At 43.4% G+C, this 18,812-nt stretch overlaps 1 protein-coding gene across 42 annotated transcripts in view; it reads left to right on the top strand.

The window, feature by feature from the left end:
• PRKN (parkin RBR E3 ubiquitin protein ligase) overlaps window positions 1-18,812 on the top strand; it is a 1,227,412-nt gene that overhangs the window by 787,516 nt on the left and 421,084 nt on the right. For 2 of the 42 annotated variants that reach the window (XM_086318639.1, XM_086318634.1), the window contains one exon: window positions 4,128-17,330. The exons of 38 other annotated variants lie outside the window; for them this stretch is intronic. In XM_086318639.1, coding sequence (XP_086174765.1) covers window positions 4,128-4,348 — 221 coding nt within the window. In that variant the 3' untranslated portion in view covers window positions 4,349-17,330. Of the gene's footprint in view, window positions 1-661; window positions 906-3,012; window positions 3,795-4,127; window positions 17,331-18,812 lie in introns of those variants that run through there. 2 more of the 42 variants (XM_086318637.1, XM_086318635.1) reach the window with 2 other exon arrangements.

The following is an 18,812-nucleotide window of genomic DNA, read 5'->3' as shown; positions in this document are numbered from 1 at the left end:
CGGAGTCCCCACAGCGCCCTCTTCACCCAGGCGGGCGGGCAGAGGAAGCCAGAGCAGGAGCATCGAATGGAGGCGGGGGTTGTGGGCGGGGAGGGTTGGTTAGAGACCAGGCCTGGGAACGGTCCCCATCACTTAGTCCCATAGTCCTTATTCCAGAACTCAGCCGCATGGCCCCACCCAACCACACAGGGTGAGGGGTGGGAGACCTGGAGTGGGGGGCTTTGGTCTGGCTGTGTGCGCAGGAGGAAAAGCAGACAGGACTGCAGGCCCACAGCCCTCTCTCTCACTGGCAGAGAGGATGGAGAACGTAAAACTTATTGAATGGCTTTCAGCTTTCCTTTCCCCACCTGAGATCGGCACAGCACTCCATCACGGAGCTTCTTTAAAAGGAGTGACTGGTACACGGACAAGGACAGCAGACAGAGCTGCAGGACGGAGCTGATGGCCTTCAGGAGCTCACTGTAGCCGGGTCCACAGGCTCTGTCTGTGCAGGCGGGTGTCTGGCCTTCGAAAGGCTGCCTGTGTGGAACCCTACTTCACTGGGGACTAGAGGCCTGCACATCTGTCTGATGCTTGCGTGCGTCTTTAGAGTTTTACAAATGAAGGGACTCTGCCGCTTTGAGGTGTTACCAGCAGCAGAATTGCTCTGTTTCTCTTCCAGAGGAGCCCCGTGTCCCAGTAAGTGAAAGTGAAAGTGTTGACCAAGTCCGACTCTTTGTGACCCCGTGGACTGTCGCCTGCCAGGCTCCTCTGTACATGAAATTCTCCAGGCAAGAATGCTGGAGTGGGTTGGGTCTCCCATGTTTCAGGTGGATTCTTACCACCTGAGCCACCAGGGAAGCCCGTGTTCCAGTAAACCTCACCCCAATTCTCACTTTCTCAGGTTTCTACTTTCCAAATCGCCTTTCGCCTTTTCTTGCATCTTATTAAGTAGTTAAAAATAAAATAGCATTTTAAATAACAGAAGTAAAGTGGTAATGCCTTGAATAGCTAGCAGGAGGCAGAGACAATTTCTTTCCACCTACTTCTGCCCTGAACTCTTAACAAGAGCATTCTACCTTTGTTTTATAAGGTCAAAAGCAAACCATTTTCAAGTATGAATTTATTACTTATCCAAAGAATTCTAGAAAGCTGCTTATAAATCCTTAAGATAGCACCAAGAGTTGTTCAGAACAGCTGTCCTTAGTCTTTCCTCTTCTTTTTATTAGAGTGTATATTCCCTGTTCCTCTCCCTGGCCTTCTTGGCAGCCGGCATGGTTTTCGAGTCTGTGCACTTGGCATTAACAGTACAGAAGGAGCTCTCCTGAGGCTGGAAGGATCATAATCAGAGTCAGTAGAATGTTAACTGACCTGTAAGTGCATCATTTTAAATGGCTTGAGGTGTTTGTACCTTTATTATGAGACATACTAGGCATACCAGTCCCTTCTAAAGGAGATCAGTCCTGGGTGTTCATTGGAAGGACTAATGTTGAAGCTGAAACTCCAACACTTTGGCCACCTGATGCGAAGGGCTGACTCATTTGGAAAGACCCTGATGCTGGGAAAGATTGAAGGCAGGAGGAGAAGGGGACAACAGAGGATGAGACGGTTAGATGGCATCACCGACTCAATGGACATGGGTTTGGGTGGAGTCCGGGAGTTGGTGATGAACAGGGTGGCCTCGCATGCTGCCGTTCATGGGGTCCCAAAGAGTCGGACATGACTGAGCGGCTGAACTGAACTGAGCTGAACTATGCATACACAACAGTGTTTAAACACATTGATATTGTTACATGTAGATTTGTATCATCACGGAGAACCTCTGTAACCACAACCCAAATCAGGAAAAGCTGTACCGCCAACAGTCCAGACACCCTCCATGTGCCCTCCTCAATCCCAGCCTTCATGCAACTATTATCTTTTTCTTTTTTTGCCACGAGGCATGTGCGATCTTCGTTCCCTGACCAGAGATTGAACCCATGTCCCTTACATTGGAAGCATGAGTCTTAACCACTGGACCACTAGGCAAAGTGAAAGTCGCTCAGTCGTGTCCAACTCTTTGCAACCCCATGGACTGTAGCCCACCAGGCTCCTCTGTCCATGGACTTCTCCAGGCAAGAATACTGGAGTGGGTTGCCATTCCCTTCTCCAGGGAATCTTCTTGATCCAGGGATCAAACCTGGGTCTCCCACATTGCAGGCAGATTCTTTACTGTCTGAGCCACCAGGGAAGCCCAAGGACCAGCAGGGAACTCCCGATGCAAATGTTATCTTGACTTTTGTGATATTCATCACCTTGCTTTTCCTGTAACATCACACCTATGTCTATACTCCTCTGCTGCTGCTGCTAAGTCGCTTCAGTCGTGTCCGACTCTGTGCGATCCCATAGACAGCAGCCCACCGGGCTCCCCCGTCCATGGCAAGAACACTGGAGTGGGTTGCCATTTCCTTCTCCAATGCATGAAAGTTAAAAGTGAAAGTGAAGTCGCTCAGTCGTGTCCGACCCTCAGCGACCCCATGGACTGCAGCCCACCAGGCTCCTCCATCCGTGGGATTTTCCAGGCAAGAGTACTGGAGTGGGGTGCCATACTCCTCTAGATAATACAAATATTTCCTTGCTTTTAACTTTCAAATGGCTGCTTGACTGGTTTTGCCAGCGTCCATTCCAGTTATATCTTCAGAAAGCTCTGAGCACATGAACGACGTATTCCAGTGTTGTTATTCCGTTATTACTTTTGTTACATATACTGTGTTAATCACACTAGAGAATAGCTTTGCTTCTGATTATCTTCCTCATCTCAGGTGCTGTCCTGTGTGAAAACAGTTTTGGGTCAGCTGTTTCGGCAGGTGCATTTTGAGTTCCCATTTAGAGATATAAAAGCAAACTGAGGTAGGGACTCTGAAGAGTTACTTGGGCAAGAAGATCAATTTTATCACTATTTGGTGAAAATAAGTCTTACACTTAGATTATGAATTTTAAAAAGTACAGCCCACTAACTGTTAAATGTACTCCTTCATTGCTGAGTAATTCTAGGCTCCACTGTCGACCGCTTTGCATTTCATTCTGTGGCCGCTCCACGGCAGCTGTCCCACGCTTTACATCAGAGCATTTCAGCCGCTGAGGACCGCCTAAGGAGAGGCTGACTTCCAGCTGCCAAAGAGGCGACTGGCAGAGGGCAGAGAGTGAGAGCCACCAGGGCCAGACCCTCTGCGTCCGCTATGCTGTGTCTCGGGAAAGAGCTTTGCCCTATCTTCATGAGCCACACATTTGCTGAGCTTGTCGCAGTTTTACCCTGGACAAATTGGGGCTATTTGTGGCCTCTAGGTCAGGAAAATTTAAGTTTATTTGAGACAGAAATTGCTTTGGATTTTAAGTTCACATTCCTGATTTGGACAGATGTTGCCTTTTTAAAAATAGTTCCAGTTGAAGAATTTGTTTTCCTTTATTACTTCCTCGTCATTGTCCACGAGCTGTGTTCACTGCCTCCTGGTGAATGGGGTTAGTTCTGTCTGTTACTTTGGCCACTTGAAACACACACACACACACACACACACACACACACAGTCACCGTGACAAAACTTTATTCTTCCTTACTGTGTGATGTCTTGTATTAATGAGACTTCATGCATAGAAATTGCTATGAGCTGGTGACCTCCAACTATCTTTGAAATAATTAATAATGTGCTTAGAGGGGTTGATTTACATATTCATGAGAGTTTATATCACTGAGTTGCTAAGGAGCACAGTGAAACAATTTAATGTTTTAAATGCAGATCAATTTAGCAAGAGGAGGAGTGGTTTAACATTTTAGTGTCAAGATGGAAATAAATATATGATATCTGAATCAAGTAATTATGTTATATATTCCCAGGAAAATGTGAACATCTGCCAGGCCATCTTCTATGCTCTATTACTGACTCCACTTAGGAGTTTGGAAAATTAATATTTCTTATATTTTCAGCTTTTCAAGCTTTTACTAGAAGTCTTGGAGTTATATATTTATAGAGGGAAACACTGTGTGAAAAGAGTGGAAATATTGAAAGGAGGGGGGTCAGGGATAGCGTTCGAGGAAGTGGTTACCATTTTGTCTGCCTTCGTTCTGAAACCGTGTTCTCTCTCCCCTCCTACCCCGCTTCCCCGGCTGCCAGTAATGGATCTTCCTTGCCGTTGCCGTGTGAAGGCTTTTGTCATTGTCCCTCTGCAACTGTCATCGTGTCTGTTCATCTCCTCTTGTATTGCATGGTTGGAGGACATAATCTGCTCAATGCACGTGAGTTTGAACAAGCTCTGGGAGATAGTGAAGGACAGAGAAGTCTGGCCTGCTGCCGTCCTTGGGGTCTCAAAGAGTTGGCCACGACTGAGCAGCTGAACAACAACGACGCTGTATTAGTTTTCTAGGGCCACCACAGCAAGATACTACGGACTGGGTGGCTTAAATAGCAGAAACCTATGCTCACAGTTAAGAGGCTGGCACTCCAAGGGCAAGGTGCCAGCAGGTTTGTTTCCATGGAGGACTCTCCCCCTGGCCTGGGCACCGCTGCCGTCATGATGTATGTCCCCTCACACGGTCGTCTCACCGTGTGTACAGCTTGGGGTCTCTGTGTCTGCTCATGTCCTTTGGTAAGGACACAAGTCAGATCAGACTAGAGCCCACCCTAATGCTCTCATAGCTTCCGGTTACCTCTTAAGGCTCTGTCTCCAAATACGGTCACATTCTGAGGTTGGGGCTTCAGCATATGAATTTTTGAGGGACACAATTTCATCTGTTATAGCCACCTTTGAGACTCTGAAGCAGTTTCTGAATACTTGGCCCCCAGAGTCTGAGACCGCTCCACTGAACATGGGCCCTGTGTACATGCTCTGCTCCTGAGATGTGGATTCTTCTTCACCCCTCGTCTCCCCACTCCCCACCACCTGGGCTCTCCCCACCACCCAGGCTCTCCCCACCACCCGCACTCAGCCGTGTCTGGTTTCCCAGGTAGCAACATCCGTATGCCTGAGGAATGCAGGACATTTTTTTTGCAAATTATCTAATTTTAAAATCTGGGCTCCCTGACAAACATTTCAGGAAGGATCCTCTGAACTTTTCCATCCTTTGTAAAAATAAAAATACAGTGATCATCTCTGAGATGGAGGTGGTCATGATAGCATTCGCAGCCCTTAGTCTTTGGTTCCCCCAAACCAAGGCCCCTGAAGAAAGCTCGGCTGGATACTGTACTCTAAAGGGCCTAACCAACAGAACCTGAATATCACAGCTGACTCACAAATGCAGCTCAATTCTCAGTTCAGTTCAGTCGCTCGGTCGAGTCCAACTCTTTGCAACCCCATAGACTGCAGCACGCCAGGCCTCCCTCTCCATTACCAACTCCTGGAGTTTACTCAAACTCATGTCCTTTGAGTCAGTGATGCCATCCAGCCATCTCATCCTCTGTCGTCCCCTTCTCCTCCTGCCCCCAATCCCTCCCAGCATCAGGGTCTTTTCCGATGAGTCAGTTCTTTGCATCACATGGCCAAAGTATTGGAGTTTCGGCTTCAGCATCAATCCTTCCATTGAACACCCAGAACTGATTTCCTTCAGGATGGACTAGTTGGATTTCCTTGCAGTCCAAGGGACTCTTAAGAGTCTTCTCCAAAACCACAATTTAAAAGCATCAATTCTTCGGCGCTTAGATTTCTCTGTAGTCCTATTCTCACATCCATACATGACCACTGGAAACACCACAGCCTTGACTAGATGGACCTTTGTTGGCAAAGTAATGCCTCTGCTTTATAATATGCTGTCTAGGTTGGTCAACATTTTTCTTCCAAGGAGTAAGCTCTTTGAATTTCATGGCTGCAGTCACCATCTGCAGTGATTTGGAACTCTTCTAGTCTGGGGCAAGTGGGCTCAAACTCATGTCCTTTGAGTCAGTGATGCCATCCACCCATCTCATCCTCTGTCATCCCCTTCTCCTCCTGCCCCCAATCCCTCCCAGCATCAGAGTCTTTTCCAATGAGTTAACTTTTCTTATGAGGTGGCCAAAGTACTGGAGCTTCAGCTTTAGCATCATTCCTTCCAAAGAAATCCCAGGGCTGATCTCCTTCAGAATGTACCGGTTGGATCTCCTTGCAGTCCAAGGGACTCTCAAGAGTCTTCTCCAACACCACAGTTCAAAAGCATCAATTCTTTGGCGCTCGGCTTTCTTCACAGTCCAACTCTCACATCCATACGTGACCACTGGAAAAATCATAGCCTTGACTAGACGGACCTTTGTTGGTAAAGTAATGTCTCTGCTTTTGAATATGCCATCTAGGTTTGTCATAACTTTTCTTCCAATGAGTAAGCGTTTCACACATTCAGTTCAGTTCAGTTCAGTCGCTCAGTCATGTCTGACTCTCTGCGACCCCATGAATCGCAGCACACCAGGCCTCCCAGTCTATCACCAACTCCCAGAGTTCACTCAGACTCACATCCATCGATTAGAGGGATACAATTCTATTCAAATTCCCATCGACTGTAAACTAGAATACACTGCAACATATCCAGGGACATAAAGCAAGTTGCAAAAATTTTATGGTCTAAGGGTATTGAAATCAATAGGAGGGTCTGCTCTCTTATCACTGTCTTACCTTTTTTCATCTGCAGGACTTCTTCCACCTCATAAAATGCTGAGATCCTTGACTGTTGTCCCCTAAACCAAGAGTTACTTTTTACTTCTATGACATTTATCAGATTCCAGGTGAAAAACCAAATCCAATCAGTGAGTAAAAAAAAGTACCTGTTAATAGATGTACAAGATCCTCACATCTATGTGGTTAGATCAGTGGTTATCGAACTGTGTTCCATGGAACCAAGAGAATAGGGGTTGTCCACATAGCACGTCAAGGATGATTTTATGTAGAAGGAAATGGGCGAGCAGAAGCAGTGTGCGTCAGTTATTCCTGTTCTATTAACTTAGGTGCTATGTCAGTACTTATCAAGATGACACTAGGCAAAAGAGAAGGTCTATAGTCAAGTCATAGCAGAAACTTTGTTTTAAGTAGTTTAGTTTTCTTTACAGAACATTTTCTGAAGAGTAAAAGAACTATACACTTTGCACTGTGAATTAAAATAGCATAATTTAAAAGTAGCAAAATCCAAATTTTAATTGCCCTGTAGAATTGACATAGAGGGGAAACTTGAGTTTGTTACTGTTAAAGTATTCTTTATAGAATATTTTTAGTAGGGCATAAAAGAATTTGAGGCACTTCACCTTCTAAAACAACTCAAAGCAATTTTTCCTTTGAATTTCTTACTCCTTGTTTTAATTTGAATGTGCTCATTTCGGTTAGAGACTGTTAACTTTCTATTATTCCCTTCCATTAAATCAGTGGTCTTGGTGAGTTTTTATCGTTTGTACATAGCTAGGCAAATAGTAAAAGATGTTGGTTCAGAGGGAGCAAGATTTCTTGTTGATGAAATACCACCACCATCATCAGAGTTTATTTACCTAATATACCACTTTAAAAGGTACTGTTTCAGGAACCGGGTGTTGCATTCATGCTAGGCATAATTTCTGTACCTACCTTCATATCAATAGGAGTAATTACCTATGAAGTATGCTTAACTGTACTTACATGCTAAGTGTAGCACACTCGGTATAAATCAACAACAGTTAAATTCAAACTTTATTTTTCAAAGAAACCTCTAGGTTGCAATTTTGCCATTCTTCTTTCTGATCCAAAAAAATAAAACTAAATCATGGTAGGCAAACAGCCATAAAGCTGATAATGAGATTTGCAACCAGCTCAGACACAACCTAAATCATGAGAAAGTTTAAAAGTCCTGTTATTTATTTTCCACTATGTCTGAAATCCGGAAAACCCCTGTTCAGGGAAAAGGAGGCCCACCTTGCCATTTGAACAGGAGGCTGGCACAAGTACTTCTGTTTTTTATGCTCTACACCCCAACTTATATGGTGTGTTTATGAGAAAGTTAGAGGAACACTGACAATTGCAGAAGCTTTTGTGGGGGATGATAATCATTAACAGGAATATTCTGTTTACAAGAGAGCCTGAAATGAGACTCAAGTAAATAATAAGCATTTCAGAAAATAACCCAGTTACATGTTTAACCACTCCAAGGCATTCTCGTCTCCTGGGAAAATAGCATGCATTTTAGAAAATTGCTTATAATTGTGAATTGTGTGTTTGCAAAGGAACTCAGTGTGCTGATAGGAAGCACATTTGTCAGAGCTTAGCAATGGAGTCTTTTTTTTTATTAAGGACTTTAAATAAATATGAGAGAAACATTTGCAGTTGGTTTCCAGATGCCAATAAAATATGTTTCTGAATCTTTGACACACTATTCTAGAAAAGACAACGGAGCTATTTTGATTCCTGAGGGATTTAATTCAAAGAACACTTGAAGGCATTTAGCTATTGTTTTAAGCATGCACTTTTCCTATGAGACTCTACATTGTAAGGAGACAGAATTCTAAGTTGCAAATATTAATTATTCATACTACAGAAAGCACCCTAATAACTTTACTCTTCTTATTTCATGTTCCTGCTATAGTTCAGTCGCTCAGTGTGTCCAGCCCCATGGACAGCAGCATACCAGGCTTCCCTGTCTTTCACCAATCTCAGAGTTTGCTCATACTCATGTCCGTGGAGTCAGTTATGCCATCCAACCACCTTATCCTCTGTCATCCCCTTCTCCTGCCTTCAATCTTTCCCAGCATCAAGGTCTATTCCAAAGAGTTAGCTCTTAGCATCAGCATCAGTCCTTCCAATGAATATTCAGAATTGATTTCCTTTAGGATTGACTGGTTGGATATCCTTGCAGTACAAGGGATTCTCAAGAGTCTTCTCCAACACCACAGTTCAAAAGCATCAATTCTTTGACGCTCAGCCTTCTTTATGGTCCAGCTCTCATATCCATACATGACAACTGGAAAAACCATATCTTTGTCTAGATGGAACTTTGTGGGCAAAATAATGTCTCTGCTTTTTAATATGCTGTCTAGGTTGGTCATTGCTTTTCTTCCAAGGAGCAAGCATCTTTGAATTTCATGGCTGAAGTCACCATCTGCAGTGATTTTGGAGCCCGAAAAAATAAAGTCTATCACTGTTTTCATTGTTTCCCCAACTATATGCAGTGAAGTGGTGGGACCAGACGCCGTGATCTTCACCTTTTGAATGTTGAGTTCTAAGCCAGGTTTTTCACTCTCCTCTTTCACCTTCATCACGAGGCTCTTTAGTTCCTCTTTTATTTCTGCCATGAGGATCATGTCATCTGCACATCTGAGGTAATTGATATTTCTCCTGGCAATCTTGATTCCAGCTTGTGCTTCATCCAGCCCAGCATTTCGCATGATGTACTCTGCATATAAGTTAAATAAGCAGGGTGACAATATACAGCCTTGACATACCCCTTTCCCTATTTGGAACCAGTCTGTTGTTCCATGACTGGTTCTAACTGTTGCTTCTTGACCTGCATACAGGTTTCACAGGAGGCAGCTAAGTTCTGGTATTCCCATCTCTTGAAGAATTTTCCAGTTTGTTGTGATTCACACAGTCAAAGGCTATGGCATAGTCAGTGAAACAGAGCTAAATGTTTTTTCTGGAATTCTCTTGCTTTTCCTATGATCCAGTGGATGTTGGCAAATTTGATCTCTGGTTCCTCTGCCTTTTCTAAATACAGCTTGTACCTCTGGAAGTTCTCGGTTCATGTACTATTGAAGCTTAGCTTGGAGGATTTTGAGCTTACTAGCATGTGATATGGAGAAGACAATGGCACTCCACTCCAGTACTCTTGCCTGGAAAATCCATGGACAGAGGAGCCTTCCAGTCCATGGGGTCGCTGAGGGTCCGACATGACTAAGCGACTTCACTTTCACTTTTCACTTTCATGCATTGGAGAAAAAGAACACCCACTCCAGTGTTCTTGCCTGGAGAATCCCAGGGACAGTGGAGCCTGGTGGGCTGCCGTCTGTGGGGTCACACAGAGTCAGACATGACTGAAGCGACTTAGCAGCAGCAGCAGCATGTGATATGAGTGCAATTGTGTGGTAGTTTGAGCATTCTTTGGCATTGCCTTTCTTTGGAATTGGAATGAAAACTGACCTTTTCCAGTCCTGTGGCCACTGCTGAGTTTTCCAAGTTTGGTGGCATACTGAGTGCAGCACTTTAGCAGCAGCATCTTTTAGGATTTTAATTAGCTCAGCTGGAATTCCATCACCTGCACTAGCTTTGCTAATAGTGATGCTTCCTAAGGCCCACTTGACCTCACATTCCAGGATATCTGGCTCTAGGTGAGTGATCACATCATCGTGGTTATCTGGATCATTAAGATCTCTTTTGTATAATTCTTCTGTGTATCCTTGCCATCTCTTCTTAATATCTTCTCCAGGGGATCTTCCTGACCCAGGGGTCAAACTCAGGTGTCCTGCGTTGCAGCCAGATTCTTTACCATCTGAGCCACCAGGGAAGCCCAGTGAGAATGCTAATAATATGGAATTCTTTGAATTCCTCCGGCTGAACTTGCTTTGGGGTTATGCTGTCACATCACCGTGAAGGACAGTTGAACAGACAGATTCAGAATCTCTTCCTGTAGGTTCCTCGGAGGGTTGTGTCCAGTAACACAGTGTCAACTCATTGAAGAAACCTCTCCTGTGAGAACCAAGTCCCTTGTGGTTTCAGGGACAGAAGCCTGACATAAAGAGAGAAGAGTACTGTTAGGGATGGAGTTTTCTTGCTGCCCAGGGACAGACAGGTGTGGGAAAGACTCCTTGTCCATCCCGTTTGCCTCTGCCTCTCTCCTTCCTTCCTTTTTTGCTGTAAACCAGGTTCCTTTGCTTCTTGGCCTCCAGAGCAGGAACCTGCCATCCTTCTTTCGCTCCCAAACTGAAATTGACAAAGTCTCATGCCTTGGTCAGCTGACTCGTTTCATTAAAAGATATCACACCTTTGGAAACCAGGAGCACCCGCCATCCTTCTTTCGCTCCCAAACTGAAATTAACAGTCTCATGCCTTGGTCAGCTGACTCGTTTCATTAAAAGATATTCATACCTTTGGAAACCAGGAGCAGTGCCGGACAAATGTGGCTTCTCCTGAATTCCGTGGCTACTTTCTGTGATGCCCGTGATGCAACGTGAAGGACCATGGTGTTTCCTCTGTTCCCGCCACTGGAAAGATCAGAGCCCCCAAGGTGTATTTTCAGCAAGTGTACTATTTTCGGGCAGGATCTTTCTTATGCCATCCTCAGTCTTTGGCCTTAATCATCTCTTAACTGTTTTCTATTCTCTTCAATTGTCCATCTACTTTAATCTTACTGTTTGTGTAGATTTGTACAGCAGTCTCAAATCCTTTCAAGGATGTGGCATGAATAAACTGATAAATTAAAAATCCCATTTGAAAATAGTAGGAGACTTTCCTGGTGATCCAATGATTGAGAACAACTGTGGCCTAGAATGGAGAAGGCAATGGCACCTCACTCCAGTACTCTTGCCTGGAAAATCCCATGGATGGAGGACCCTGGTAGGCTGCAGTCCATGGGGTCACTAAGAGTCAGACACGACTGAGCGATTTCACTTTAACTTTTCACTTTCATGCATTGGAGGAGGAAATGGCAACCCATTCCAGTGTTCTTGCCTGGAGAATCCCAGGGACGGGGGAGCCTGGTGGGCTGCTGTCTATTGGGTCACACAGAGTCCAACACGACTGAAGCGACTTAGCAGTGGCCTAGAATACAGCAAGAGTGCAGCAACAGTATACACAACATACCACCTGTAGAATTTTATTCTTTTTCTCTAAGCATTTATTTCATGGCTCCACAGTATATAGTGTGAATTACCTGCATGATCTAATACATAGCCACCAATCATATGTGCTCCTATATCAATTAAGTTATTTAAAATTAAAATTCAGGTTCTCCTGACCATAAAACAACTGAAAGATATCTACTAGCTACTGTATTAGAGCAAATACAGAACATTTTCACCATCAAAGAAATTTCTGTTGCACAACATGACATCAGATAGTCTGAAATTTCCTCACTAATAGCTTGAAATTAACTTATCAAAAGACCCTAACTTAGACCTTTTGATTCTTTCTTAATCTTAATTCCGGTGCTTTTGTCTTCTTGGTTTGCTTCTATGTGAAAAGAAAGTGAAAGTCACTCAGTCATGTGTGACTCTTTGTGACACCATGAACTGTATAGTCCATGGAATTCTCCAGGCCAGAATACTGGAGGGGATAGCCTTTCCCTTCTCCAGGGATCAAACCCAGGTCTCCGGCATTGCAGGTGGATTCTTTATCAGCTGAGCCACAAGGGAAGCCCCAGAATACTGGAGTAGGTAGCCTTTCCCTTCTCCAGTGGATCTTCCCAACCCAGGAATCGAACCAGGGTCTCCTGCATTGCTGGTGAATTCTTTACCAGCTGAGCTCTCAGGGAAGCCCTGCAGGAGTCTCAGAATCCATTACCCTCTTCCTAGATCCTCTCACTACTGTCCGTTTGCTCATGTCTTTACACAAAACACAGTTCCGTTTTCACCGCATCTCTGTTCAGGTCAAGCCCCCCGAGACTTCACATTGTGTCTGAAATCAAGGATCACATCAGCCTACGTTTCTCCCTTGACTGCCTGAATTCCTGTCTCGTGAACTCTCGACACCTGCCCTACGAGTGCTGTTCTGCTTTTGAAGTCTCACCTGGAGCAGTTCTGTTCCTGTCTCTGTCCCCGTATTTGGGGTGCCTGTCCCTTCCTCTCTGTGACTCCAGAGACCTCAGGTGTCTGCCTAGACCTCCCTCAGCCCAAGGTCATGTCCTCAAGATGCTCGTCTCCTGTGCAGTTTAATTACCTGATATAAATCATTCTTGGTAACTCCAGTTAGACTGTAAGCACCCCCAAGACAACCTTCACATCTTGTTCTCTGTTTGGATTCCCCACTTTGCCTAGCGCCAGCCTCCTCCTTCTTAAGTCCGTAGCAGTTGAAGTGCTGAGGTTGTGTAAACCATGGGGCAAAGTCCGCACCTTGGATTTCCGGTCATCCCTCTGCTTCCTGTTCCTGACTTGGAAAGGCAGAAGGTGGGCCTAGGTGGTTTCTGGTGGTTCTATCAGTTCAAAATTCTGTAGTTTGGTAAAGTCAGTTTTCTAAGCTGTTTTACTTTTAGGTGCCCTTATACATATATCGTGATATTATCAGCTGATAGCTATTGCTGATTTTAACTTACACATCTGGTAAATCTCATGATTGCCATTTGGCACATGAGCGTTTTGCAGCCCTCTATCAAGGTGTCCTGTTATTTTGTGCTACATGGCACAGATCCATCTGTCCATCCAGTTTTTCCCAAGCTTGATTTTTCCCAAGCTCAGTGCACAGTGTTTATAATGGAAATGGAAAAGTGTCTTTAAGAAAAGACAGTTTCTCCTCTCAGGGAGCTTCCAGTTTATTTGGAAACAGACATACAACAATACGGCAGTGAAGACTCACAATGAAGAGTTGAGGCAAATAACTACTGTCGTTCATTGCAGCACCATGGTCCGTTGCAGCACCATGGTCCGTTGAAGTATTTGTTCTTAATAAAAACGACTGTGCTGCCTTGTGACCAGGACATAAATCTCAGCCATTCTCTAGAACATCTAATTAAGTGATGGAGTTTCTGTTGGTGGGATCTGGCCTCAATTCTAAGGGAGTCTGTCCTCCTGAAATTGTTGCTAAATGCTAAAAGCGTGGCACGGGGAGAGGTACTTCTTTGTGGCCACGGTGTAAGCTTTGAGTGGAAACACTTGCTGCCTTAATGAACGTTTGACTGCTCACGTCATCAGTAACCATGTCCATATGTGCAGAGACAGGCTGGATACCCACAAATGTCAGGAAACATCAGCGAGATTTGGTGACTTATACTCTTAGAGGACACACATTTCACCTCACACACTTGTGCGTTGAGTTTTGATTTTGCTGAACTGAAGGTATCAGAACTGAAATTGAGGGGAGAAACGTGCATCTTTCCCTCTTTAAAGGTGTTGTTTTAATCCATTTAGTATATCTTTTTCATGAAGCTGAAAATGTAAAAAAAAAAAAAATCGGTTTCAGTACGCAGATGTATGCAGGAGAGGTGTGTAGTGCTCTCGCTGTGCGGTGTTGCTGTAAGACTGATGTGACCGAGTCTGACCTTGTGGCACCATTTTTAAATTCAGCTCAGTCTTACACTGTTACCAATTAGAGTGTGAATGACACTAACTAATTAAATTGAAGAAAAGGGTATTCATAAGTGGATGATGTAAACAGAAAATAAAGTTAGCACTTGACATTATGACCACAGGATTTTTTTTTTTTTTTTCAAGAAGGAGCTGTGTGGTTAAAGGGTATGTTTAGAGACAAGAAAGACAAAAAGGCATTTGATTGACAAACATGATTTGTAGTTCAATCCATTATATTTATGCTGTGATGCACCTCATCCTTCAATTTCATCACAAAGATTCCTTTATGTTGAACTAACATGTCAACTAATTGGTTGCACTTAAGAAAACTGAACCCAGTTTTCTGCTTGGATATATATATTTCTATATCCAGGGAACCCCAGAACACACTTGAAAGCTGAGATATACAGTCTGAAATGTCGTGACCATTGTGTACAACCTATGACAGCAATAAAGTCACATCAACCAAACAATGGGAAAGCAACATATAGGAATTAAATGTACCTGAGTCAGTGAATAGAAAATGATCACTGAAGCATGGTACATATAGTAGCCTAGAACATATGCAGACTGAAAAGTAAGAAATGAATGCTCCTTAAATCTGGTGGTGAAAAATTGCTATTAACCTTTATTAAAATGGTTAGCGTCTTAAGTCCTGAAGGTAAAGGAGTCATAGTTATTAGAACTGAAAATGCAACTCAATGGTTCGTTAGTCTCTCACTTGTAATGGCTTTTTGGTGCTTTTGGAAGCATTCACTTACTGTCATGGCCAATCGTGGCAACCAAACACACTGAAATGAATGGTCAGGGATCTGGCCCCACCGTCCTTTACAATGAAGGGTGTGCCAGAGGGAGTCTAGAGATCAGTCACTGAGGGAAGCAAAGCAGAGGCGCCCTCAGCTCATATTGCAATGCTCGCTGTCCTCATTGTAGGAGAGCGCGTGTGTCCATCCTCAAAGGTTTACGTTCACCATTTGGAGGAAATCTGGTGTCTTCTGAAATGAGAGATTTTTTTAATGAATGAGATTATACGTGAAATCAGTTTGCTTCATATAGACCTGTGAATTTGATAGCAAGCTTGGGGATTATTTTACCCACCTGGATATTTTACAGATGAGGAAATAGAGACCTAGAAAGGTTAAGACAGGTGGCTATGGTATAGTGGGAAAAAGACAGGGCTTTTGCTTGGACAGACAGGACATAGAATGTCAACTCTTTTAGACCTGTGTGACCTCAAGCAAGTGACTTCACTCCTCTGAGATATGGCTGCCTGATCTCTAAGTGAATGGATTCTTCTCTAAGTGGGGCTGATACAGGATGCCCATGTTTTAAATAAATGGATGTAAACGCCAGTGAAATCATCACCGTGACCAGCAGAAGGCACATGCATGCCAACCTGTCCCTGCCGACCCCCACTTTTCCATGTGATGACTCATCTGTGTTCACTTCTTGTTTACTTTTCCTAGAATTGTGTGTAAATGCTACTGCATAGTGTATACTCTTTTTTGTATGATTTCTTTGTACAGCAAAGTTATTGGGGAATTTTATCATTGTGCATGTGTGCTAAGTCACTTCAGTTATATCTGACTCTTTGGGACCCCATGGACTGTAGCCCACCAGGCTCCTCTGTCCATGGGATTCTCCAGGCAAGAATGCTGGAGTGGGTTGTCATTTCCTTCTCCAGGGGATCTTCCGGACCCAGGGATAGAACCTGTGTCTCTCATGTCTACTGCACTGGCAGGCAGGTTCTTTATCACTAGTGATCCCTGGGTAGTGTTTATCAAAAATGTATTCCTTTCTATTGCTGAGCTCTGTTCTATGATGATAACCATGATCTGTTTTTCCATTCAGCTGTGGTTGATGAACATTCGGGTTGTGTCTAGTTTCTGGTTATAATAGAGCTCCTGTGAAATTTTAGGCAAGTCTTTGTATGTACATAGATTTCTTTTCTGTGTGTAAATATCTAGAACTGGAATGATTGGATCATATTTTTAAAGTTTCCTTTTTAAGAAACTGCAAAGCTATTTTTCTGAGTTTACTGTACCATTATGCATTCCCTCCAGGAGTGTATGGGGTTCTGGTTGTTCTGTATCCTTTTCAACATTTGATGCAATCAGTCTTTTGAATTTTGATGTTCTCCTAAGTGGGTTGTGATATCTTATTAGTGGTCTTAAGATGTATTCCCTAATGACTAATGATGTTGAACATCTTATCATACATTTATTTGCCATTCTTTTATCTTCTTTGATGAAGTATCTGTCCAAATCTTTTGGCCATTAAAAAAAATTTGACTTATTTTTGTATTATAAACATTTACATGTTATTTATTTATTCTGGATGCAAGTATATTATCTGATAAAATTTGCAAATATTGTCTCCCTGTCTGAAGATTATCTCATATCATTTTCTGAACAATATCCTGCAAAAAAACAAAATTTTAATTGTGATGAAGCCCTGTTTATCAATTTATCCTTTTGTAGATTGTGTTAGTGTATTACACCTATGAAATCTTCTCTAGAAGTCACAAAAGTGTTCTCATTCATTTTCTTCTAGAAGCTTTGTTTTATGTTTTATATTATGGTCTCTGATCTGTTTTGAATCATCTTCTGCGTACAGTGCAAGGTATGAACCAAAGTTCATTTTTTGTTTGAATATCCAGTTGTTGAAACACCATTCATTGAGCAAAGTGGTCTAGGCTCCTAGGTTTCCGTTGTTGTTTTCTCTTGACTCAAAATCTCAGCAAGGAGGCTGTGACTGGTCTTTGTGTCTCTGGGTCTTTAGTTCCGTGCTAATAACCTCACTTTGCTGCTGAGACGTAAAAGTGAAGTGAAGTTGCTCAGTCTTGTCCAACTCTTTGTGACCCCATGGACTGTAGCCTACCAGGCTCCTCTGTCCATGGGATTCTCCCGGCAAGAATGCTGGAATGGGTTGCCATTTCCTTCTCCAGGGGATCTTCCTGAACCAGGGATCGAACCCAGGTCTCCTGCATCGCAGGCAGACACTTTAACCTCTGAGACGTAGAGCTCAGTTTTTCAAAAGGCAGCTCTGTTGGTCTTGCATATCCAAACAGTTTTAAAGAAAGAATGGGGGAACAGTCAGCAATAATAAATTAAAAGCTGATAAAAAGTTTTCTGTAATAGAACGTTTAGTTCAACTAATGTGTGTGAACTAAATAAAAGCCATTAACTTTCTTGTGTTTGCCTTTAATCGGCCTTGTCCATTTTTAATCAGTTGAACTCCTTCGTTTATCAGTTTCAACCCCTCGGGGTTATTCATTGTCAATTGCCGATGAGTCCTTCCTCAAGGCTCACGTGTAAACGCGCTCCACGTCTTGTCTGACAACACATGGCCACCATCTATTGGCAGCAGGGGGGCGATGGCCAGCTCCACAGGCCTCTGGGGAGAAAGTGTGTTTCAGAGTCACTTGCTTTATGCGATACTCTCCGTGGATTGGCCACCAGGAAGATAGGCAGCCTATGATACACCTAAATCCCGATTAACAAAATGCTAAATGATGACTTTTTGGATAATAGATACATTGTTTTACTTCCAGTAGCTTCATTTTGAATCGTTATGAATAGTATTTTTCTAGTAACCATTTTTGCAGTGTGTCTCGCGACAGAAGAAATAAACTATTTTATCCTTGTGATAATAATAGCAATGACTTAAATATTCCTTACCATAGATGAGACACTATTTAAAATACATGCTTCCTCCTGTATATAAAAATGCTACCTGTAACGCACCATCAGTTAGGATTTTAATGTATTTTTCACACAAAAGGAATCTGGATGGACAGTCCTTCTATTTTCTTATCAAGTCCCTTTTGTGATAATGGTTATCGGACCCTTCTGATAGAACAGTTGTACACGACTTGAGTGATGGTAATTACGCTCATATGAGAGGCTGCCAAGAATTGATAGAGAGTTTGTGGGACTTTTTTCCTCCAGATCTTTTTTGCTAAGGTTCCCTTCTCACTTACAGGGACCTGCTGATGTCACAGGGCTCAGTGTTTCAAGAAGAATGTTTCCCATGAGGACAGAGAGCGTAGATGATAAGGATAATATAAACTCCCTCCCTAGCGCAGGTTCCCTCAAGGGCACTCTCGTGGGCAAGTGTTCCCAGCCCCTTGAGTAGGTCCTCCCATACTGTGAGTGCTCGATGTTATTGCTAAATAAGCCAATAAAGCATTAATTCAGGTAAAGTGATCAATAAAATTCTTCACATTCGAGACTTTGTTAGCCACACCTCTACCACCCGCCCCCCCTTCCCCCAAAAAAACCAATTTTCCCTGCTAATTCCATTGACAGTGACACACTGGTACAATTTTCTCCCCAGAGTAGGGATTCCCACTTAGAAACCTGAGCTGGGGGACAACTTTCAACCCCGTTTTGGGAGGAAGGGTCATGTAAGCTTCAGAAGATTCTCAGTGAAAGACCTTGGGACAGACCAAAGAGGTTGAACATCACGGTATAGTGTCGAGACAGCGGCACCTTAATTTAAGATAAGGCTTGGAGAGTCTAAACTAATTGAACTAGGTGTAAGGAATACTCTGAAATTCTCGAGCACAGTATTTGTCACCTTTGCCCAAAAGCAACGAGAGCCAAAAGGAGAAGAAAGAAAAGGAACATGGGCCAGTCCCTGCCATGGAGAGCAGGTGTGGTCTCACCG

Source organism: Bos grunniens, chromosome 9 (assembly GCF_055505025.1).
Source record: "Bos grunniens cultivar Pamir isolate PY7600 chromosome 9, Bosgru_T2T1.0, whole genome shotgun sequence".
Lineage (NCBI taxonomy): Eukaryota > Metazoa > Chordata > Mammalia > Artiodactyla > Bovidae > Bos > Bos grunniens.
This window is presented reverse-complemented; position numbering and strand designations above follow the sequence as displayed.